We start from the raw sequence: 20,674 nt of genomic DNA, 5'->3' as shown, positions 1-20,674 counted from the left end.
AACTCGAATGCGATGACCCTGCAGGATAATCGCCCTCGCATGCAGCCTGCCAGCCAACAGATATTCTTCTCCAGGTGTTCTGTGTAACAGTAGGGAAGATCAATCTGACAATCATGACATCGTAATTCAGGTGCGCACACCGGGCTGTGGGCTGTACTCTGTGTAGCAAAGTCTGCCCTTGCAAAAGGTTGCCTCCAACTTGCGACATCGGGCTCGACAAGCCTAAATCTCCACCACGTTTATACTGAAGGTAAAACCGGCGAGTCGGTTGCCGCTAAATTTGTATACTTGAGCTGTGGTGTTGGTCCGTGTCACGTAGGGTTCTCCAACAGCTGGCGCAGTGGCATGCGTGGTGTTGGGGCGGGGAAGATGGACGGTTGCAGTGGAAAATCCCTTGAGCAGTCAATGACGTCCTGGCGAGACAACTGATGATATTTCTTATTCCATGATGCCACCAGTAGTACCTGGGCCCTGGCCTGATTGTTGATAAAGCAGTGGAGGCGTAAAACTGACCGGAGACGGTGAAGACTCCGGGGCAGGTGGCGGCGTGCCAAACTATCACTCCTATCTCGGAGTCCGTCGCACAGCAGACGTTGGAGGAATAATCCTCAAGGGAAATGAAGCTTTGAGACGTTAGCAGGCCAAACCTGATCCCGTGCGCAGGCTGACATTCAGCAACAAATAATAGGCTTAGAAGCTTCTTAGTAGCCAGTCAGTCAATGAGGAGCCGAACCCGAGAGGCTGTCACGCACCGGTACCAGAATTACCGGTGGTTTAGTGAGTTGATAGTTGGTCAGCTGGCGGTCCACAGGAGGAATCTCAAGAAGACCCAGAGGGCCTCCCGTAGTACGAAAGACTAACCTAAGTAAAGGGAGATTTCCAGATTCACCGTCGCAGAAGGAACTTCCATTACTCCTCTGAGATACCGCTCTTGCCGTGGCCACTGGCTACACTGCTTGGTCTGTTTTCTACTTGCTCTTTACCGCCTCAGCATCCCTTCTCTCCTCTTCTACTGGCTCCCCTCCCCAGTCCGCGGCCTTCTCTTCCTTCCTAACGTCATACCTACTTTACTATCATGAGATCCTGAACCGGCATCGCATTGCCGCATTGCCAGAATGGACCTTGGTCACTGCTCCTAAAAACAACTGCACATACTCTAATCAGTCTGCGACACGGTTAGTACAGAACTAAAATCATTTGCGTCCCTGCGTTGGTTTGGGAGTAATGCGTTTCTGATCGTACTAGAAGCTGTGGCTTGTCAATCTTGCTAGCACCACGCTATCCTACATCACTACTTCCTAATCGCGGGCCAACATGGAGGGCGTTGAGACCGTTGATGTGAGCTGGCTCCATCATTCTCATAAAGGTACTTGCTCGGTCGCTCTGGTTTTTGGCATTCGCGCCTCCTAACTCTCCGCAGACAACAATCTCTCCCGTTGCCGATCCGTCTCGTCCTTGAATTGCGAAAAACCTCCTGGCCAGGATGGAGAAACACCAACGCTACATCGCTCTAATTCCGACAAAGTTCCAGCCCCAGACAATAACCCTCTCGATCCCAAAAATGCCTCCGCACCCCCAGCCCCAGTTAAAATGAACGTCCAGACTGCCGACTCTCGATTGGAGAAGGAGATTAAGAGCGGCGACTCTACCACAACCAATGGAACAACTACGACGACAGAACCACAATTCCCGAAGACTGCACCGAAACCAATGGGAAGGAGAGGCTCATGGATTTCAAGTCTCAGCTCCAAGTTCTCCTCTGGCTCCACTCCTCCGTCGCAATCGCACATGAAGCCCCAGACAACGCCGAAAGCGAGCCCGCCTGCGTCGAAGCTTGATATGCATAACCCATTTGGCGCGGCATATTCGCCAAAGGATAAAGAAGAAGAGAAAAAGGACGAAAACACACCTTTCTCTACCTCGCCCCGGGGCCCTTCGTTTCTGACGACCGCGTTCCGCAAGCTGTCTTCATCCGGCTCTGGAGGCGGTAAACCAGCTCCTTCCAATGGTTCCATCTGTGAGCGACGCACCCTCAATATCGATAAAGGCCGTGATCGTTGTAAAGTTCCGGACTTGAATCCAGCAAAGTTGCGGCGGGTAGCTTTCTGTGTGGATGTCGAGATTGCGGGCATAGCTCCGAGAGAGCCAGTTGAAGAGAGCCCGCCTTCAGGTGCACCGCGCCGCCATGTTATCGACATGAACAGCCACAAACCCAAGCGATCAAACTCAAAGTCTAAGAGCAAGGATGAGGCCGAGCCACAGAAGCGTCAGTCAGCTACGCCCGCGGAGAAAGAGACGCCAGCGCAGGAAAACGTCGCCCCGAAGAGTAGCTCTCCGACAGGGGAACCGACTGACGCGAAAACCAATGGTGAAGTTAAAACCAACGGCGAGGTCAAACCCAATGGCGAGACCAAGGAACCATCGAGAAAGCAAGAGAAGAAAAAGAGATCGGAGGAGGAGAGGAAGGAACGAAGGGAAAGGAAACGAAGATTGGCGGAGGCGAACGGCTCAATACCCATGCAGCTGACAGCTGATGATCAAGAGGGTGACCTCAAGAGCACCGCGAATGCTCGACCTGGAGCGCAAAGCCACCCAACAACCGATCCCATCCGAATCTATCGCCGCTGTTGTCAGTTACGTGAGACACCCGTCCTCAAACGCATCGTCGATGAGATATCCTCGCCTTCCTCGACCCTTGCAGAATCACCTGGCACTGTCGCTGTCCTTGACCTGACCAACTTCCCTATGACTTCCGAGGATATTGCTACCTTTTGTGATTGGCTGGCCGTTGTACCTGTTCGGAAACTCATCCTTGAGAAATGCGCCCTGACGGATGACGCTGTGCGTTCCATACTTTCCGGCTTGCTTTCCACAAAGACCGTGGAGCAGATGAGGCGGAGGCGTGGGAAGCCGAAAAAAGCCGACATTCAAGCAACAGAGAAGAAAGAGAGATTCAGTGTTGTGGAGAGGTTATCTCTAAAAGACAACCCTAAGATTGGTCCTGAAGGATGGCGCCATATTAGTCTGTTCATTCATCTCTCCAAATCTCTGAAAGCCATTGATCTCACAGGCATTCCACTGCCCAAGAAAACCTTACCAGTCAATGCTTCTGCAAACGGATCGTCGAAAGGAACAAATGGTACAGTACCGTCCCACATTGACGTGGCTTCTGTTTTCTCGACCTCTCTTTCACAGCGTTTTGGCGGCGACCACCTTGAGGAATTGCTGCTTAGCGAGTGTCAGCCTACAACTGAGGAGGTGAAGAAGATCTGCGATGCTGCCACAACTGTCGGCTTAAGGAGGTTAGGTTTAGCCAACAACCGAGTCACTCGAGAAGGCTTGGGGCACATTGTTCGCTACCTAGAATCTGGCAATTGTGAAGGCTTGGATCTCGGTGGAAATCCTATTGGTGACGACCTGGATCTGATTACCGATGCCATCGAGAACCACCTTCCACTCTATGCACTGAGTGTGGCGGACTGTGGTCTCACACCTTCTGCCATACAGCCGTTGCTCCAAGCGTTTACTCAGTTGCCCAACTTCCGGTTTATTGATGTTTCTCACAACCCAGCATTGTTCTCGGCGCAGCCAGATGCATTGTCGACATTCAGGCGTTTCCTTCCTAAGCTACCTCATCTCAAACGCATCCATATGGCCGATGTCAATCTTTCCCCCGATCACACCATTGCCCTCGCTGAGATTCTGCCCGAATGTCCAAGTCTCAGTCACTTGAACATCCTGGAGAATCCCGCCATCGTTGCTCTTGCATCAGCGACGGACCCCGAAACTCAAGAAGAGGCATGCGCCGTTTATGCCTCCTTGCTCGCCGCAGTTCGTGTATCACGAACTATTATAGCCGTCGATATCGAAGACCCAAGCGCAAAGAACAATGAAGTTGTTAAAGCTTTGGCGTCGCAGATTGTGGCATACTGTCTTCATAACCTTGAAGGTGGAGCTCTCGAAGCAGAGCTCTCTGGGGGCATTGATCCGTCCCTACCACGAACGGCTGTTCCCATTCCTGAAATCCTTCAGCATATTGTTGGCCATGGCAATGCTGATGAAGGAGCCGAAGATGATGATGACCCAGCTCCTGATGAGGATTACGTGATTGGAGGTACTGGTGTGGTCAAAGCCCTGGGCGTCTGTCTCGGTAACCTGGATCGCCATGGCCCAGGAGACATGTCCGGACCTCCAAGTGGCACGACGACCCCTAGGCACCGGAAGTCAAGATCACTTGCTGCCAAGCGACCGCGTGATATGTCAAAGAACCTTCTTGACTCAGCTCGCGGTATAAGGTCCAGAATCGAGATTGCGCTGGTGCGTGAGGATCGGGCTGGCAATGATGCCAACTACAGTAAGCTTTATGTCCCGCTCCCGCTTGGATTGTACTAACAGGTTCACTTAGGACGTCTTCAATTCCTTGACTTTACGCTGCAGAAGATGATACAACGTTTTGAGGATGAATACCCGGAAACCCGTATCGCGCCGCAGCCTCCGAAACAACACCAGGAAACAGGCTCTCAGAATTCTGGAGATGATAGCTATCTCGGAACAAGCTTTGGCAATGTGCAGTCAGCTGACGCTACTGTGGACCATGATAATGCGGTTGATGACGATGAAGGCGAATACGCGGTTCGCCTTTCCCGATCTAGCTCCGTTACCTCACTCTATTCTCGCGCCATGACCTCCGAAGAAGGTCACGTCCATCGTCTAGGGCAGAATATCCGTCGCGATTTTGTCAACCCTATGGACCAGTCCGAAGAAGGTGACTTATCCGAGATTATGGACGAATCTCATCTTGCAGCCTTGCGAGAGAAACTGGACCGTTTACATGACGAACAAACTCGCTCTCATTTTGAGAGCGTAGGCGCCGACAAGGCGTTCCAAGAGCTGGGCTCTACAGTTGAAGAACTATGGGCTATTCAACGACAGGACTCGGAGGCCTATGAAAGGTTCAAACAGAGTCAGATTGCCGCTCAAATCAACAGTGGCAGGAGGACACCCTCTGTGTCTGACCCTCACAGGACCAGGATAAACGAGTCTGGTCGTGAACCGCCATCTGCTTCATGATATAGCACTTTTCTGTTGACTTTTCTTTCGCTATGAGGATATAGTGCTTATATTCTACGTTTATTAGCCAGTGTATTGTTGTTTCCTTCTATACCCATAATCGGTACATGTCTTTCGTTTTCCATTGTGACAATTAGCGTTATATCTGCCACTGAATCTTCACCCTTACCTAATATTCTGTACCTCTATGGGTTCCTTGCTGTTCTTGTATGGTATCTGCGTCTTATTGGGATCCCTGACAGGATTAGGTCAGGTGTTTATCATCTCATTCTTTCTAAACATTTTAATGGGTAGGTGTACAATTTATGGAGCATAGTTAGTCGGCACCCCTCTATGGTAGCTGCAGGCCGCATTATGTAACAACCGCAACCGCAACCGCAACAGCAACGCGCAACGCGCAACAAATATGAAATCAACTGACAGCCTTTTGAGAACAAATAGTAGTTTTTATTCTATAGTATCTAGGTAGGTTGTAGTGAGCATGACATCATGTAAGTCCTGTTGGGCGACCTCGACCTTAGTCATGCACCTCGGCAGTGGAAGTTCCCCAGCTTTCAGCGTTGCGGAGACTGAGTGAGACCCGTTCACATGCTTGAGCAATCACTCCATCTCCACGGCCACTTCTACAACTTCACGTTTACAATTCTCTCAGTCTCAGTCTCAATCTCAGTTCATACCAGCATCTAGCAAGCTCACAACCGCCCAAAGAAACAGTATAGATGGACATGCCAATACCAACTGGACCCGGATAAAGCTCTCTACACCCTCGCGTGAGCGGCCCCGTCGCCATGGCCGCCCAGTCGAAGCTCCTCCCCCCCGAACGCTCTCTTCGCCAACTCCTCTCCAGTCTAGCCACCCACTACCTCAAACACCGCACAAAGATCTCCCGCGCAGTATACATAACCCTCTTCGCGGCCCTCGCAAAACGCATCCACAATGCCATCTCCGAGCAAAAGGCCGCCTCGCAGCACCAAGTCGATCTGCGCCGGAAGCCAGGAACAAGTAGTCTCGGCGATGGCAGCGGGCCTGATAACCCGCGGAAGAGAGTCGGTGTGAATCGCGAGTTCTTTCGCAATTTGGCGCGCCTATTGAAGATTGTTATTCCGGGCTGGCGGAGTAAGGAGTTACGGTTGCTTATGAGCCATAGCGTTTTTCTTGTGCTGAGGACGTTGCTCAGTCTTTATGTGGCTGAGTTGGATGGACGGTTGGTTAGTAACCTTGTTAGGGGGAAGGGGAAGGATTTTTTGTTAGGGTTGGTGTGGTGGATGATAGTTGCTGTGCCGGCGACTTTTACGAATTCTATGGTATGTCAACTATGGAGCTTGGATCAGAGGATGGGGATACAGGCGACTGACTATTGTGTCTGTATAGCTTTCTTACCACCAGTGTAAGCTGGCGCTCAGCTATCGCAAGCGCCTTACCGATCACATCCATGAGAAGTACCTGTCGAACATGACCTTTTACGCGATCTCGGCCTTGGACGACCGGGTGAAGAACCCCGATCAACTTATAACCGTGGATGTATCACGGTTCTCAGACAGTCTGGCCGAGCTATACTCCAATCTTGCGAAGCCGATCCTCGATATGGTCATATATAACTACTCGCTCTCAAAGAGCGTTGGTGGTGAAGGGCTTTTCATTATGAGCCTCTTGGTCCAACTATCAGCTAACGTCATGCGCGCACTAACGCCGCCATTCGGCAGATATGTTGCCGATGAAGCTCGTCTGGAGGGAGAATTTAGATTCCTGCATTCGAGATTGATAGACTACAGCGAGGAGATTGCTCTGTACCACGGTCACGAGGCAGAGAAGGACACGCTAGACAAGGGCTACTTCACCCTTATCAAGCACGTGAACCGCATATTGCGGAGGCGTCTATATCATGGATTCATGGAGGACTTTGTAATCAAGTACTTCTGGGGCGCACTTGGTCTCATACTCTGCAGTGTTCCTGTCTTCTTCAGGATCCCCGGTCAGGTTACTCAGACAATGGGTGACCGCACAGAGAGTAAGCTTCTCTCCCAGAAAGTCTGAACTGTACTAACATGGTATAGGCTTCGTAACAAACAGACGCATGCTCCTATCCTCTTCCGACGCCTTCGGCCGCCTAATGTTTTCCTACAAAGAAATCTCCGAACTAGCGGGCTTCACCTCCCGCGTCTCCTCCCTAATGGACGTAATGGACGACCTTTTAGCAGGCCGCTTTGAAAAGAAACTCGTCTCCTCAGCAAGCACAGAAGAAAACGCCGCTGTGCTCTCGGGCCGCGGAACAATCCAAGAATCCGACTCAATAGAATTCACAGACGTCCCCATCGTCTCGCCAAACGGCGACGTCCTCGTCCGCAAACTCTCCTTCACCGTCCACCCCTCTGACCACCTCCTCATCGTCGGGCCAAACGGGTGCGGCAAATCCTCCCTCTTCCGCATCCTAGGCGGCCTCTGGCCCGTCTACGGCGGGACCGTGAAGAAGCCGCGCTTCGATGAAATCTTCTACATCCCGCAACGACCTTACTTATCCCGCGGAACACTAAGACAACAGGTAATATACCCTGACAGTCTCCGCGAAATGCGCGCAAAGGGAATAACAGATACGGACCTACACGAAATCCTCTCCATCGTCGAAATCGCTTCCGTCGTGGACAGACCAAACGGATGGGACGCAGAAGAAGAATGGCGCGATGTCCTCTCGATCGGCCTCCAGCAGCGCATCGCAATGGCGCGCCTATTCTACCACCGTCCTAAATTCGCTATATTGGACGAATGTACCAGTTCTGTCACGCTGGAGATCGAGCGCGTCATGTATGAGACTGCGAAGCGCTTGGGCACGACACTTATGACTGTTAGTCACAGACGGAGTCTCTGGAAGTACCATAGTATGATTTTGCAGTTTGATGGGCAGGGCGGGTATATTTTTACGGGGCTGGACTGGGAGAGGCGGTTGAAGCTGGAGGAGTATGTCACCTTTCTTTCCCCCCCCCCCTTTTTTTTTGTGGCTGAGCTATGTGGATGTGTGCTGACTTGATATTGTTCTGTGTAGTGAGAAGGAAGAACTTGATTTACATCTCCGCGCGATACCGGAGTTGCAGAAGAGGATGGCGGAGTTGACTTCCTCGTAATGAGGTTTTCGTGGTGGTTGTTGGTCAGTGTAGGTGACTGGGTACAGTTCTCGTACAGCAGCTGCAGAGCTGCTTCTATACTCTATATATCTATAGCCTTTGTATTAAGATACCATGCTTGAGAATGTTGTGTAACGTATAGCAATGGAGTCATTTAGGATTAAGACAGATGGGATCATGTTTTCGTGCTATGTAGGAGCTATTAAGCTACTTGGTATCCGTAACCCAGCTTGAATCGTGAGTACCATTTCAGTAACAGATTAAGCACAGATCATATTGGTACACATACATCAAACGAAAGCTGATAAGCAGACAGAATATCATCAGATAATGCAAGACATGACTCGTCACAACACGGGCACAGCAAACAGCCAGGCTGTCAGAAGATAAGCTCTGCACCCTGCAGGGTCCTCTGCAGACTTGCAGGAGCTAAAGCAGAACATGCTAGTGGGCTTATTCTGCATCCCTAACAGGCAAAGGCTCAACGTTCCAAATGCTCTCCGCATACTCACTAATCACCCGATCCGTCGAGAAGAACCCCATGCGTGCAACGCTAGTAATGCTCTTATTCACCCATTCCTCGCGGTGCCTGAACGCTTCGTCAACGAGATCTTGAGTTGTGATGTAGCTGTTGAAGTCGTCGGAGACAAGGTAGTAGTCGCCGTGCTCAGCGACAGAGGCAAGGAGTGCTGAGAAGTGAGACGGGTCGCCGAATGTGCCGAAGCGGATGGAGTCGAAGACTGCGGCGAGGTGGGGGTCGAGCTTGAAGCCGCCGTAGAAGTGTTTGTGGCGGATTTCTTCGACGTCTTCAGCGAGGTTCCCAAAGAGGAAGATGTTGTTTTCGCTGATTTCGCGGGTTATTTCAATCTGTCAGGGCATTAATTAGGGTAGCATGTCAGAGTGAAGGGAGGGTGCATACGTTAGCTCCATCGCAGGTTCCGATGATGAGACCTCCATTCAGGACGAACTTCATGTTGCTTGTTCCGCTTCCTTCTGTACCGGCTGTGGAGATGTGCTCGCTGATGTCTGAGGCTGGACAGATGATTTCAGCTTTGCTGACGTTGTAGTCTTCGACGAAGATGACTTTGAGGAGATCTCCAACTTCAGCGTCATTGTTGACAACAGATGACACCTGGTTAATAAGATGGATGATTGTCTTGGCCATCCAGTAGCCTGGGGCTGCCTTGCCACCGAAGATGGAGACTCGTGGCTGGACTTTCTTCTTTTCTTCAGCGGACATAGCCTTAATCTTGAGGTAGCGGTGAATTACGCCAAAGATGTTGAGCTGTTGACGCTTGTACTCGTGAATACGCTTGACTTGGACGTCGAACAGAGAATGCGGGTTGACGCTGTATCCCGTGGTCTCTTTGATGTGCTTCGCAAGACGGAGCTTGTTCGACGTCTTGATTTCGACCCATTCCTGCTGGAAAGCCTTGTCATCTGCAAAGGCTTCCAGTTGGTCTAGGAGGGTCAGGTCCGTCAGGAAATCGTAGCCTCCGAGTTTGGAAGCAATCAGATCGGACAGTCTGGGGTTCGCCTGGTGAAGCCATCGGCGAGGAGTAACTCCGTTGGTGACGTTCGTGAACTTGTCAGGGCCATAGATCGTAACGAAGTCTTTGAAGATGGTAGTCTGAAGGAGGTCGGAGTGCAATTCAGCCACACCGTTGACCTTGTGAGAGCCGATGACTGCGAGGTAGGCCATTCTGACCATCTTCGGGTGCGACTCTTCGATTATTGAAACGCGTGAAAGAATTTCTCTGTCTTCGGGGAACTGCTTCTCAACAATCTGCAGGAAGTACAAATTTATCTCAAAAATGAGTTGCATGTGTCGTGGAAGAAGGTTCTGCACCAGAGGAACAGACCACTTTTCCAACGCTTCTGGCAAGACAGTATGGTTGGTGTAGCCGAAGGTGGTAGTGACGATGCCCCAGGATTCATCCCAGTTGAGGCCTTCAATGTCAATGAGAATGCGATGCAATTCAACAATTGCCAGGGTCGGGTGGGTATCGTTGAGCTGAATAGCAACCTGATCTGAAAACTCGCTCCATGGTCGGTTTGTCTTCTTAAATCTTCTGACAATGTCGTACAATGAGGCTGCGCACCAGAAGTATTGCTGCTTCAGTCGCAGCTCTTTTCCTCTGTCGAGGTTGTCGTTGGGGTAAAGAACGGCAGAGATTGTCTCGGCGCGCTGCTGGTCTGCGACTGCACTCTCATAGTCACCAGCATTGAACTTCTGGAAGTCAAATTCGCCGCTCGCTGCCTTGCTCGACCAGAGACGGAGGTTGTTTGTCGTACGAGTGCCATATCCTGGGACAGGAACATCATACGCTGTGGCTTGAACCGTCTCTCCATCTTGCCAGGAGTGTACCGTCTTTCCATTCTCATCCTCGTATGTCTTCACCCAGCCGTAGAACTGAATATCGACTGTGACTTCGTGTCGCGGGAATTCCCAGGGGTTGAAGTCAAGCCAGTAGTCAGGGATTTCAACCTGATATCCGTCAACTATCTCCTGTTTGAAGATACCATATCTGTAGCGTAAGCCATAGCCCCAAGCAGGATAGTTGAGGGTTGCGAGACTGTCCAGCAGACATGCTGCCAGACGACCCAAGCCGCCGTTACCGAGAGCAGCATCATGTTCCTGGCTGATGACATCTTCAATGCGGAAACCTAAATCACTCAACCCCTCTATTCAGGCATTAGTAGATATTCTCATTATAAGCACTCGACTCTTACCTCTAGCCACATCCTTCATGCCCACGTTGAGCATGGCATTGTCGAGAGCTCTGCCCATCAGGAACTCAAGAGACAAATCTAGTAGTTATCAGCCCAGGACCAATTGGATGGAGTTGGTTTGCCATACAATAGACGCGCTTCTGGTCGTTGAGCGTCTGCCTCTGCTGGGTTTTGTTCCACTCAATAATCAAACGGTCTCGGAAAGCCAAAGCAGTTCCCGAGTACGCAGCCCTAAGCAGTGATCAGTACTTGGTCGTCAAATGAATTGGCGACCGGAACATACAGCTCATCACAGTTGTACAACGAACGAGCCAGGGTCGTCTCGACATGGCGAACGAGTTCATGCTGTTAAAGTCACTAAAGCCCTAGTGTATAGACAGATGAACAGGAGATATCGCATACCTCAAACTCATCCTTGCTGGTAAACTCAGAGGCAGACTACAACACATCAGTTCCGTCTTATTACACCTTCACCAAATCTCCCCGTCAATGGTATCTTACATGCTTCTTCCACCTACCAACAGAACATTCAAGTTAGCCCAACCCACTAAAGGCCCTTCCCAACAACACAAGAAGAAAGAAAGATAAACTCACGCCTCCCTCAACGCCTCCGGAATACTGGCCTCAACACCCTTAATCTGGTCCCGGCCAAATCCTGTATAGTTGCGTTTATGTTTCGGCCTGCTGAAGCCAGGTCCAATGGGGCCCTGGAGATCAGAGACGGGCGCCCCGACAGAGGGTCTTCTTTCATGGCGAGTTGGAGTGGTAGTAGTAGACTCGGACATGATGCTTGTAGATGCCGACACCGATGCTAAATGCCAATGGCAATGCCAATGCTGTTGATTGTCCAATTGACGCAGGTGTTGCAATCGATCGATCGGGCGGGGTGGTGTAGACAAAGGAAGGATGGGTGCTAGTATAGAGACGATGTAACTCAAGAAGAGGTCTCAATGATGGGTCTATGAAGGAATTGACAAGTTGAGGAAAAAGAGACAGATGCAAAAGATGTTCAAAGGAGACGAAGGAAGAGGATTAAGAACAGAGCAGAAGAGGGGGTGGCCTGAGGTGGATGAAGCAAGATGAGGGGAGAAGGAGCTATGACCTTGTCTTTGTAGTACCCCCGTGACTGTGAGCAACTTATATTAGTAGAACCCGGATAGAGAATCAGGTCAAAAACAGGAAACAACGCATGATGGCGAAGTGAGGGGTTTTTTTGCAACACCACAGGATGCCCGCTTCTACATCGCAGGACTGGTTCGTTGTTGTTCGACGTTCGAGAAACTAGCTGGGGCTTTAGAGTCTAGAACTGCTCTCCACTGCGGAGGATCAGCTGTCAAGTGCTCAGGGCGCTGGCTGGGGCTGTGGGTTTACTACTGTACGGGACTGTCTTGCTATTTTGGTATAGGGTAGTATCTAGGTTGTGTAGGGTGGAACTACGAAATGGACATCTGGATACAGAACATGCTGCTACCCGAATTCCAATAAAGATGCCCCTCTACTATGACGCAACCACCTATATGTGCTGATACTAATCTGGCCGCCGATATTAATATACTATATGGTTTAATCTTAAACAGGTCTCCTTTCTGACACAATTGACGCTCATGCAACCGGATGAGCTGCCTTATCAACGCCACAGTCTTGTCACCGGAAGCTTTCATCCGGAACCGCGAATCTACACCTGACATTCAAGATTTGCCTCGCTGACTGCCTCTGATGGAATGATTAAAATATATAGTCGAATACTACAACTTGCAAAGTATATTCAGTAAAGGAAACCTGCCCCAAGGCGACATGATACAAAGACAATTGCCAAACATGGCAGAACGTATAAACGTATGACAACAGAGTAAATAACAATCAATGAAACAATCTCAGGGCACTTGAGATTGGATATCAGAAGCCCTCAACGCATGATATATGCAAAGTATAGTGCCGAGGCCTGCAACTTTTAGTTCACAACATAATGGATGCTCATGTATCCCAAAGAAGTGGGACTTTCAAACAAAGGGAAGAAAGGCGAGATAGACTCGTGCGGATGACTAAAATGATGCAGACAAACAGCTTGAAGGCCGCCCGCCCAGTCTCAGAAAAATCAAGTCGAGAAATTAAGAGACAGGAAAAGAAAGAGGAACACCATGCTAGAAGTACTGATGAAGATAAACCAATCCAGCGCCAACAAAGGGTAATTGAACATCAAGCCGTAAACGCCGTTAACTCTCCGCCAAGAACGTGGAAAGGGGAATAGAACATCAAATATAACAAGTGAATATGTCAGGTCAAGGTCAAGAGCCTGCACGGCGAAGAGGTAAATGGAGGTCGGTAATTACGGTAGAAAGTCATTTTTGCGTTCGGTAGAGCGGGACTTGTCGGTCGGTGTCAGGAACAAGACTCATTCGGCAATTCTGTTCATAGAATGCCAGAGTCCTTCAGCGCATTCTGGAGAATGGTCTCCTTCACGGCAGCAAATACCAACCGGATATTCGTCGTGTCGGTGGCTTGAGTCAAACTAAGGATGTATGTTAGACAGTTCAGACGAAGGAAACAAGCGGAGACTCACTGAGGATATAAGTTCAAATGCGCTCTGTTGACCTGGTTGAATCTCCAAAGGAGATATTTTGCGGCTCGATTCACATCATTACCACCCGAGTAGTCTGGGAAATAATTGTGCAAAGGAGAGCGTGGTAATTTTTGCCGGAAAAGATCCACCTTGTTCAAGAAAAGGATGATGCTTGTTCGCATAAACCATCGAGAGTTGACAACGGAGTCGAATAGTACCAAACTCTCCATCATTCGGTTCTACCAGGACCGGTTAGCATAGAGGACAGGCCCGCCACTTGCAAAAACATACCTGATTCCCTTCTTCCAATAGTACTTGGTCATATTCGCTCAATGCCACACAGAAGATTATCGATGTGACGTTTTCGAAACAGTGAATCCACTTCTTCCGTTCGCTGCGCTGGCCACCGACATCGAACATGCTATTTCAATCATGAGCCACTGTCCGACAGTTCAAGTAAACGAGGTTCTTACTGTATGCTCAATTGACCCATCGTAAATCGTGTCTCGTAAATACCTGTCGTCTTGGTTCGTGCGCGCAGCACATCGTTGACGTTGGGTATGTATTCCGGCGCTGTTATGCGCTTCGCCTCCTCGAAGAAACTAAAAACATCCGGTCAATATATATCCAATGAAATCAGCTGAAGGAATCCTCACTAAGGCGCAGAGTCCATCAGGTAGAACTCATTTTGTCGCTCCAGTGCTGTTGATGTGCACGGATCATTCCAGATGTACGTTATCGCGTCTCCTACCGTAGTATCCAGCGGTATATTGGGATCAGGATCGATGTTGTAGTCGGTGAGGAACTCGATGTGGTCGCGGACTTTCTGACTTGTAGGTTCGAGGTTGAATTGGTGATAAGCTCCAATAAGAGCCTTGGCGCATTCAAGGAGATTTTTGTAGACTGTGAGACGATACAGCGCAAGTTCTTCGACTGTGTATCCGTTCTGGTGAATAATCTTCATCTGTTTGACGATCGTCGATTTACCGCTCTCTCCGGAGCCTAGCCGAAATCATCGTGGTTAGTTGAAGGCCTCAAGAAGGTTGTTGAGAGCTCAAAGCGAGAAAGGGGAAGGGTGCAATGTCATACCGAGCAGCAAGATCTTGCATTCTCGTCGTAGTCGCCTCGAGTCCTCCTCGAGTTTCCGATCGATTGCCTGGCTTCTCTTCTTCTGTTCCACATCTCCAGTCGACTCTGAGCTAAAACACGACCCCATTTTCAAGATAATCTCGTTGACGGCGTGGGTCGGACCATAAGCTGTTCACCGAATAAACGGCGTCAGCCGGTCAGAGACGGCAAGGCCAGTTGACTCAATGTCTTTGAGCAAGTAGACACCCCCTACAACCCAGGAAAGGTCGAGTCTCCGAGAGCTGGTATTGGCGCGACGGGAGGGGCGATGGGCGATGGGCTAGAAAGAGGTATAGCTTTGCGAAAATTGGAGCTCCCCGCAGAGGGAGTGAAAGCAGTAGGTAGATGTCAGGGACAGGACACGACGGCGAGGAATTAGGTATCGAGCGAAGGCCTGAGCAACGACTGCAGGCTGCCGAGTACGGAGGTGACGGATTGTGGCGCGGGCGATGAAACTAGGGAGAGGACGGAGAAGAGTTGCGAGCAGGGAGCAGCTGGCGGACAGCTTTGTCTCACCAAGACAAGGACGATTGGAGTGAGGGGTGACAGGATACAAACTGCGGAGCAAGAAGACGTGAGAGAGTGACGAGCCGACGCTAAAAAGGGTAGCAAAGGTCGATCGGGGGGATGATGTGGGAGAGTAGGATGGGGGCGCGGATCTCCAGTCAGTGTAAGATAATGTAAGCAAGCAGCAGCTGCCACTGGCGAGGTTTGAGGTTCGAGGTTTCAAGACGGCTATGCACGTAATCAGGACAATTAATTATAAGTGAACACTGACACGTTGTGCAGAGACAGAGCGAGAGAGACAGAAATGATTTGGAAGACTCCAAGAAGCAGACGAGTGAGATGATCCGAGTCGCGTCCAGTCAGGACAGTGAATTGGCGACGGGTCAGAGGAACAACTGAACCCAACCTGTTGAGGTCGTAGTCTGTGAGCCTACCATAACCGACTATTTGCACTATTTGACTATCACTCCAGCCTCTTCCTCTTTTCCTTTACAAAGCAGTTCTCATTAATGAGTCGCTGGACGTCATTCTATGATTCTATCCTCCGGGTGGAGTTGACGATACGTAACTGCTTCTTTAACTTAAGAGTAAGGCAGTGGCAGTGGCACTGTGGCAGCTCTCCATCACGATCTGTGACCAGAGCAGTGGACACTGGGAGCTGTGGACCGGCACAGTTAGCCGCAAATAAGCACTCTCTGATATAGTCGGCAATTAAATCTCAGATCAATCTCCGTCACTATGAACTGTGAACTGCTAAGCAATAACTACAGAGTACAATAAAGGTGGTAACAAAGACTGGGGATTAATCTCAAATCATCCTGATCCCGTCCTCTGTTACACATGCCTCATGGCTTTGGTCTCCCGCTGTATGCGTCCACGGTCGGGCTGCTATATATAGGCGGACTCGATACAAGTGTCTACAACTTAATGAAGGTGCTATTATTTGCCCCGGAAACAGCGACAATTTGAATTATCCAAGGTTCACGGGGCATGCTGGCACCAGCCGGCAGTCAGCCAACCATGATCCCCCGTTCTGGCACTCTTTTCTAGGCCCCGGTCTTGGTTGCCAGCCCAATCACACGGTGCAACATGCCAACAACCTAACTGCTAACAGCGACGGGGCGACCGATCGTCGATAGATCACCCATTGCAGCAAGGTTTCGAAGCCTTACGAGGCTCACAAAGCTGGTGCCTGACAGGACAATATTTGATATTTGTCAAGTGCATTGCTGTTTTTTGGTTCCCTTTCTTTCTGGAGAAATTGGAGAGCGGAACCCCCGAAACCCCTCTTCGCCCAGAGTGTTGAAGTGACAAGTGCTGGAGTGCAGGTGAGGCTGGGTAGGTCCCGGAGTCCGCGCCCCAAACTTCGTTCATCGCTGAGGTGGGGGCCTCGCGTTTTTGACAGAATCGAGTCATGGTTTCGACACCTTATTCGCCTTGGCGTCTGCTTGAATGGCTTTCGAATTTCGTGCCCTTGTCACCTTCTGCATGCCCTCTTTCTTGGAGAATGAGATCGCCGTGTTTGGCCGCATTAGGTGATTATGAGGGAACCCAGAAGAACATCTTGAGCCTCATGCTAGCCTGGTTGACCCGAACACGGTCCAAAACCTCGTGTTCAATCGGGGATCTGATCAAACATCGACTATGCCTGGAAGAGCCTCGTGAACCGCAGCTATGCGAACTCGCCTGCGAGCTGTCTCACAATTGGATGATTGTGCCCACGATTGACGTTCGCATATAAAAACCATTGCGATCGAAGTACTACAGTCCACACCCGTCTTGGCCTCTAGCATAGTCGCACAATGTGCATCCGTTCCCTTCCGATACCCTGCGATTTGAAATAGTGTGCTCTGGCGTGCTCCTATCACAGCCTCGACCGGCCTGCTAAGAATGGTGGCGAAGAGTAGCAGTACCAACCCCAGGCACCTTGCTGCTCGGCAATACTAGGTATTTCAGCCGAGGCGCCTATCGGGAAGACGTCTAGCTGTTTGGGTTGCTCAGAACGATAGGTCGTCCTGATAGGCGGTTGCTTGGGGTATAAATACATTGTAAGTATCAGGTCTCTCTTTGATATAGCAGCGCAGTGGTCCAAACATTCCTGTTTCCTGCTTGTAACCATCAACCGCAGAGGGGTGTCACACAAGGCTGCGGTTATGCCATGACATTGCGCTCGCTAAGTTTATGCCTGACCGTGACACAGAGGTTGACCGCTGGCTACGAACGTGGATAAACCTTTGAGATTCAGAGATCTCGCTTACTCTGATACCCCTCCCTGCCTGCTCTGGATATATATCAAAATCCAGGTCATCGGTGTGAAGGCGGTGAACTGTGTGCTGTAGGTTATGCTCAAGAGCGGTTGAGTGGAGCTAGGTAAATCCTATACGCCGTAGTCACTGTCATCCTCACCAAGTCTGGCTTGACTGGAACATCACAAATAGCCTGACAGGCGATGCTTATTTTTGCTACTCATCAGCGGTGGTTCCGTTGGTTGAGCGGTTCTTCAAGCTGACGGAGTCCCTCATTAGCGGCATAGTGGCTGACTGGTGAGGGTCCCTCGGGCTAGACTGGAGATCTATGACGTCAGGACTGGGGACCCAGCCAAATCCTCCCTTGCCTGGAACCTGGATTAGAGAAAGACCTAGAACCTGGCTTCTCCGATCGCCTAGGGCTTCTAAAAGTCTTCTTGTTATCGGTTAACCTTGCTGTAGAGATTTTTCGCTGTCCGACGCTGCTTCATAGCTGGGTACCTAGTTATAGTCTGCGGGGAAGCTGTAGGGAGGGGTGATGGAGGGACCTTTGTTAACCAGCGCTGCCAATGCACGTTAGCGGATGTCATACTACTCCATAAAACGGTGACAAGAAATGGAGATTACTCTAGAAAAGCATCACGGCTCGTAGGCTTGGACTCGTAATTGGGCCTCAAGGCCCTTGGATGTTTGTTCCGGCCAATGTGTGTGTGTGTGTCGGGATGAGAGGGCAGCGCCGAACCAGTGTTAGTGCGCGGTGGTGCTCTGTTGGTGGTGCTGGCCAACTCGCAGACCCAGACCGTTGTCTGTCCCTTTCCTGATCGCCTGCTATCTCGTCGCGCACGTCATCGCTTCTGAAGTCTTCCTCCAGGGAATCGGAAACTTGATAGCAGCAGTCTAAACTCCTTAGGTAGGAGAAGGTCCTTTTCCCTTTAAAAGGTTCCCCACACCCCATTGGGCGCGCCACCACCGCTCTGCTTCCCCTCCGTCATTTCTACCGTCTTTACTGCCTTCACCTATCTTGGTTCTCGCCTCTCTCTCTCCTCACACACTTTTTTTCCATCCATCTCCCACTTCACTCACTCACGCAGGACCGTCAATTTTGGGATCCATAGTCAACTTCTAGTCCCTTCCTGCACCCGCGCCTGGTGTTGCCCACGTCAAAATGGCCGAATTCGTACGTGCCCAGATCTTTGGCACGACCTTTGAGATCACCAGCAGGTATGGACATCTCGGACGCGCGAAAAATGATTAAATAAGATATTAACGTTGCGACTTTGCAGATACACAGATTTGCAACCCGTAGGAATGGGTGCTTTTGGTCTGGTCTGGTACGCCTTTAACCCCTCCCCTCCGACGGCGCATCGCCCACTACAGCCTTTTGCTTCGCGTTTTCATCATCGGTTAAATCGACATTTATACTGATATCCATGTTTCGTTGATTACAGTTCTGCGAGAGATCAATTGACCGCGCAGCCGGTCGCCGTCAAGAAGATCATGAAGCCTTTCAGTACCCCAGTTCTCTCTAAAAGAACGTATCGCGAACTCAAGCTGCTAAAGCACTTGCGACACGAGAACGTTAGTCGACGCCCCCTGAATCCTCTTCTGCTTTGCCATTTTGATATTGATAGCCCTGCAGATTATTAGCTTGAGCGATATTTTCATCTCCCCTCTTGAGGACATGTACGCCACAGCCCCGCGATTCACGCGCTAATCGAATTTCCGCATCGGATCATTCTAACAACATATACAGCTACTTCGTCACAGAACTCCTCGGTACCGATCTACACAGACTGCTTACTTCCAGGCCACTGGAGAAGCAGTTCATTCAGTATTTCTTATATCAGATTCTGGTGCGTCCCAAGACTCGGCGCCTACAGCGCCTTGGCGATAATGAACGGAGAAGCTAACTACATCCAGCGAGGACTGAAATATGTCCACTCGGCAGGTGTTGTTCATCGTGACCTAAAGCCCAGCAATATTCTCATCAATGAGAACTGTGACCTGAAGATTTGCGATTTCGGACTCGCGCGCATTCAAGACCCCCAGATGACGGGCTATGTATCAACCCGATACTACCGTGCCCCGGAGATTATGCTCACATGGCAAAAATACGACGTCGAGGTGGACATTTGGAGTGCGGCATGTATCTTTGCTGAGATGCTGGAGGGCAAGCCTCTGTTCCCCGGTAAAGACCATGTCAACCAGTTCTCTATCATCACAGAGCTCCTCGGAACTCCTCCGGATGATGTGATCCAGACTATTTGCAGCGAAAACGTGAGAATCTCGCAACCTTGCAATACTTGAGCTTCGCTAATTTTACCTTTCTGTAGACTCTGCGATTCGTCAAGTCCCTGCCGAAGCGTGAGCGTCAACCGTTGGCGACCAAGTTCAGAAATGCCGACCCAGATGGTATGCTCCGAAATCAACTGCAATAACAAGTAAGGTCTAATATGAAACAGCTGTCGATCTCCTTGAGCGCATGCTTGTGTTCGACCCCAAGAAGCGAATCAGTGCCAGCGATGCACTTTCACACGAGTACCTCGCTCCATACCACGATCCCACCGACGAACCAGAGGCGGAGGAGAAATTCGACTGGTCGTTCAACGACGCTGACCTTCCGGTCGACACCTGGAAGATTATGATGTATGTTCCTTGTTTTCTATGCCTTTTTGGTACTCCTACTAACCCGGTCTAGGTACTCCGAAATTCTAGACTTCCACAACATTGACCAATCCGCCGACGGCAACCCGGGCATGGTCGAAGGGGTCGGGCTTGCACAGCCAGGATTCTAATAAAGCTCTAATTATTCGCGCGGATGCAGCGCAGGCAGCAGTATGAGCACGATGTTCGGGGCTTATTTCCTATGTTTTCCCTCATTGTTTCTGGCATGTAGACTGGGCGTGAGAGCTGTGCTATGTTTTATTTACGAACGAATACTTTTATGTGACCTGCAATATTATGTCTCTATCTGGATACAGTTGTTTTTCTGAACAGTTCGCTCTTGAGCGGGCATCGTGTCAACTTTAGGTTTGTTTAGGTTTGGTGGAAAGATGGGGGATTGTGTGTTGTGCATGCAGCATGTGGCTTTCGGACGCTTGACACGGAAATATATCACAATATATAATTGACTGTACTTACTACGCCAGAGCTCTACGTCCCTTTCGACCCCCTATCGGGCTCCTTCAAAAACCTTCTAATTTCTCTAGATAACAGCATGTACACAATATAGAGACAAGTTGCATTGCTATCATCTTAAAAGGAGACAAGTTACGCAGGCTCAGGGGCAGATCAAGCGGGGAATTCTTCAGGAC

General features: G+C 50.2%; 5 protein-coding genes across 5 annotated transcripts; 3 read left to right on the top strand and 2 right to left on the bottom strand.

Annotated features, from left to right (window-relative positions):
- The first annotated feature begins 854 nt into the window (after positions 1-854).
- On the top strand, positions 855-5,487 carry BDV14DRAFT_162788 (putative cell wall biogenesis protein Mhp1). The gene is made up of 3 exons (XM_073766927.1): positions 855-1,366; positions 1,421-4,354; positions 4,406-5,487. The coding sequence occupies exons 1-3, from the start codon at positions 1,315-1,317 to the stop codon at positions 5,068-5,070; spliced, it is 3,651 nt and encodes a 1,216-aa protein (XP_073633198.1). The 5' UTR covers positions 855-1,314; the 3' UTR covers positions 5,071-5,487.
- A 130-nt stretch (positions 5,488-5,617) lies between these two features.
- On the top strand, positions 5,618-8,407 carry BDV14DRAFT_40435 (ATP-binding cassette long-chain fatty acid transporter PXA2). The gene is made up of 4 exons (XM_073776692.1): positions 5,618-6,374; positions 6,442-7,078; positions 7,125-8,022; positions 8,108-8,407. The coding sequence occupies exons 1-4, from the start codon at positions 5,859-5,861 to the stop codon at positions 8,184-8,186; spliced, it is 2,130 nt and encodes a 709-aa protein (XP_073633197.1). The 5' UTR covers positions 5,618-5,858; the 3' UTR covers positions 8,187-8,407.
- glpV (glycogen phosphorylase) lies at positions 8,108-12,325 on the bottom strand. Its single transcript, XM_073776691.1, has 8 exons — positions 11,514-12,325; positions 11,421-11,433; positions 11,322-11,357; positions 11,203-11,264; positions 11,047-11,150; positions 10,920-10,997; positions 9,106-10,871; positions 8,108-9,053 (listed from the first exon to the last, which is right to left on the bottom strand). The coding sequence occupies exons 1-8, from the start codon at positions 11,702-11,704 to the stop codon at positions 8,640-8,642; spliced, it is 2,664 nt and encodes an 887-aa protein (XP_073633196.1). The 5' UTR covers positions 11,705-12,325; the 3' UTR covers positions 8,108-8,639.
- Positions 12,326-13,247: 922 nt separating this feature from the next.
- gpaB (guanine nucleotide-binding protein subunit alpha gpaB) lies at positions 13,248-15,159 on the bottom strand. The gene is made up of 6 exons (XM_073776690.1): positions 14,569-15,159; positions 14,136-14,481; positions 13,953-14,081; positions 13,771-13,900; positions 13,480-13,718; positions 13,248-13,428 (listed from the first exon to the last, which is right to left on the bottom strand). Exons 1-6 carry the CDS (start codon positions 14,693-14,695, stop codon positions 13,329-13,331), a joined length of 1,071 nt encoding a protein of 356 aa, XP_073633195.1. The 5' UTR covers positions 14,696-15,159; the 3' UTR covers positions 13,248-13,328.
- A 2,993-nt stretch (positions 15,160-18,152) lies between these two features.
- On the top strand, positions 18,153-20,594 carry sakA (mitogen-activated protein kinase HOG1). The gene is made up of 9 exons (XM_073766926.1): positions 18,153-18,581; positions 18,644-18,691; positions 18,809-18,938; positions 19,000-19,043; positions 19,114-19,213; positions 19,281-19,637; positions 19,694-19,772; positions 19,823-20,006; positions 20,059-20,594. The coding sequence occupies exons 1-9, from the start codon at positions 18,526-18,528 to the stop codon at positions 20,153-20,155; spliced, it is 1,095 nt and encodes a 364-aa protein (XP_073633194.1). The 5' UTR covers positions 18,153-18,525; the 3' UTR covers positions 20,156-20,594.
- Positions 20,595-20,674: the final 80 nt, after the last annotated feature.

The sequence above is a fragment of the Aspergillus stella-maris genome (assembly GCF_047715825.1).
Source record: "Aspergillus stella-maris strain CBS 113639 unplaced genomic scaffold BDV14scaffold_2, whole genome shotgun sequence".
NCBI classification, from domain to species: Eukaryota; Fungi; Ascomycota; class Eurotiomycetes; order Eurotiales; family Aspergillaceae; genus Aspergillus; species Aspergillus stella-maris.
The sequence above is the reverse complement of the archived record's forward strand: the minus strand, read 5'-3'. Positions and strand labels throughout refer to the sequence as shown.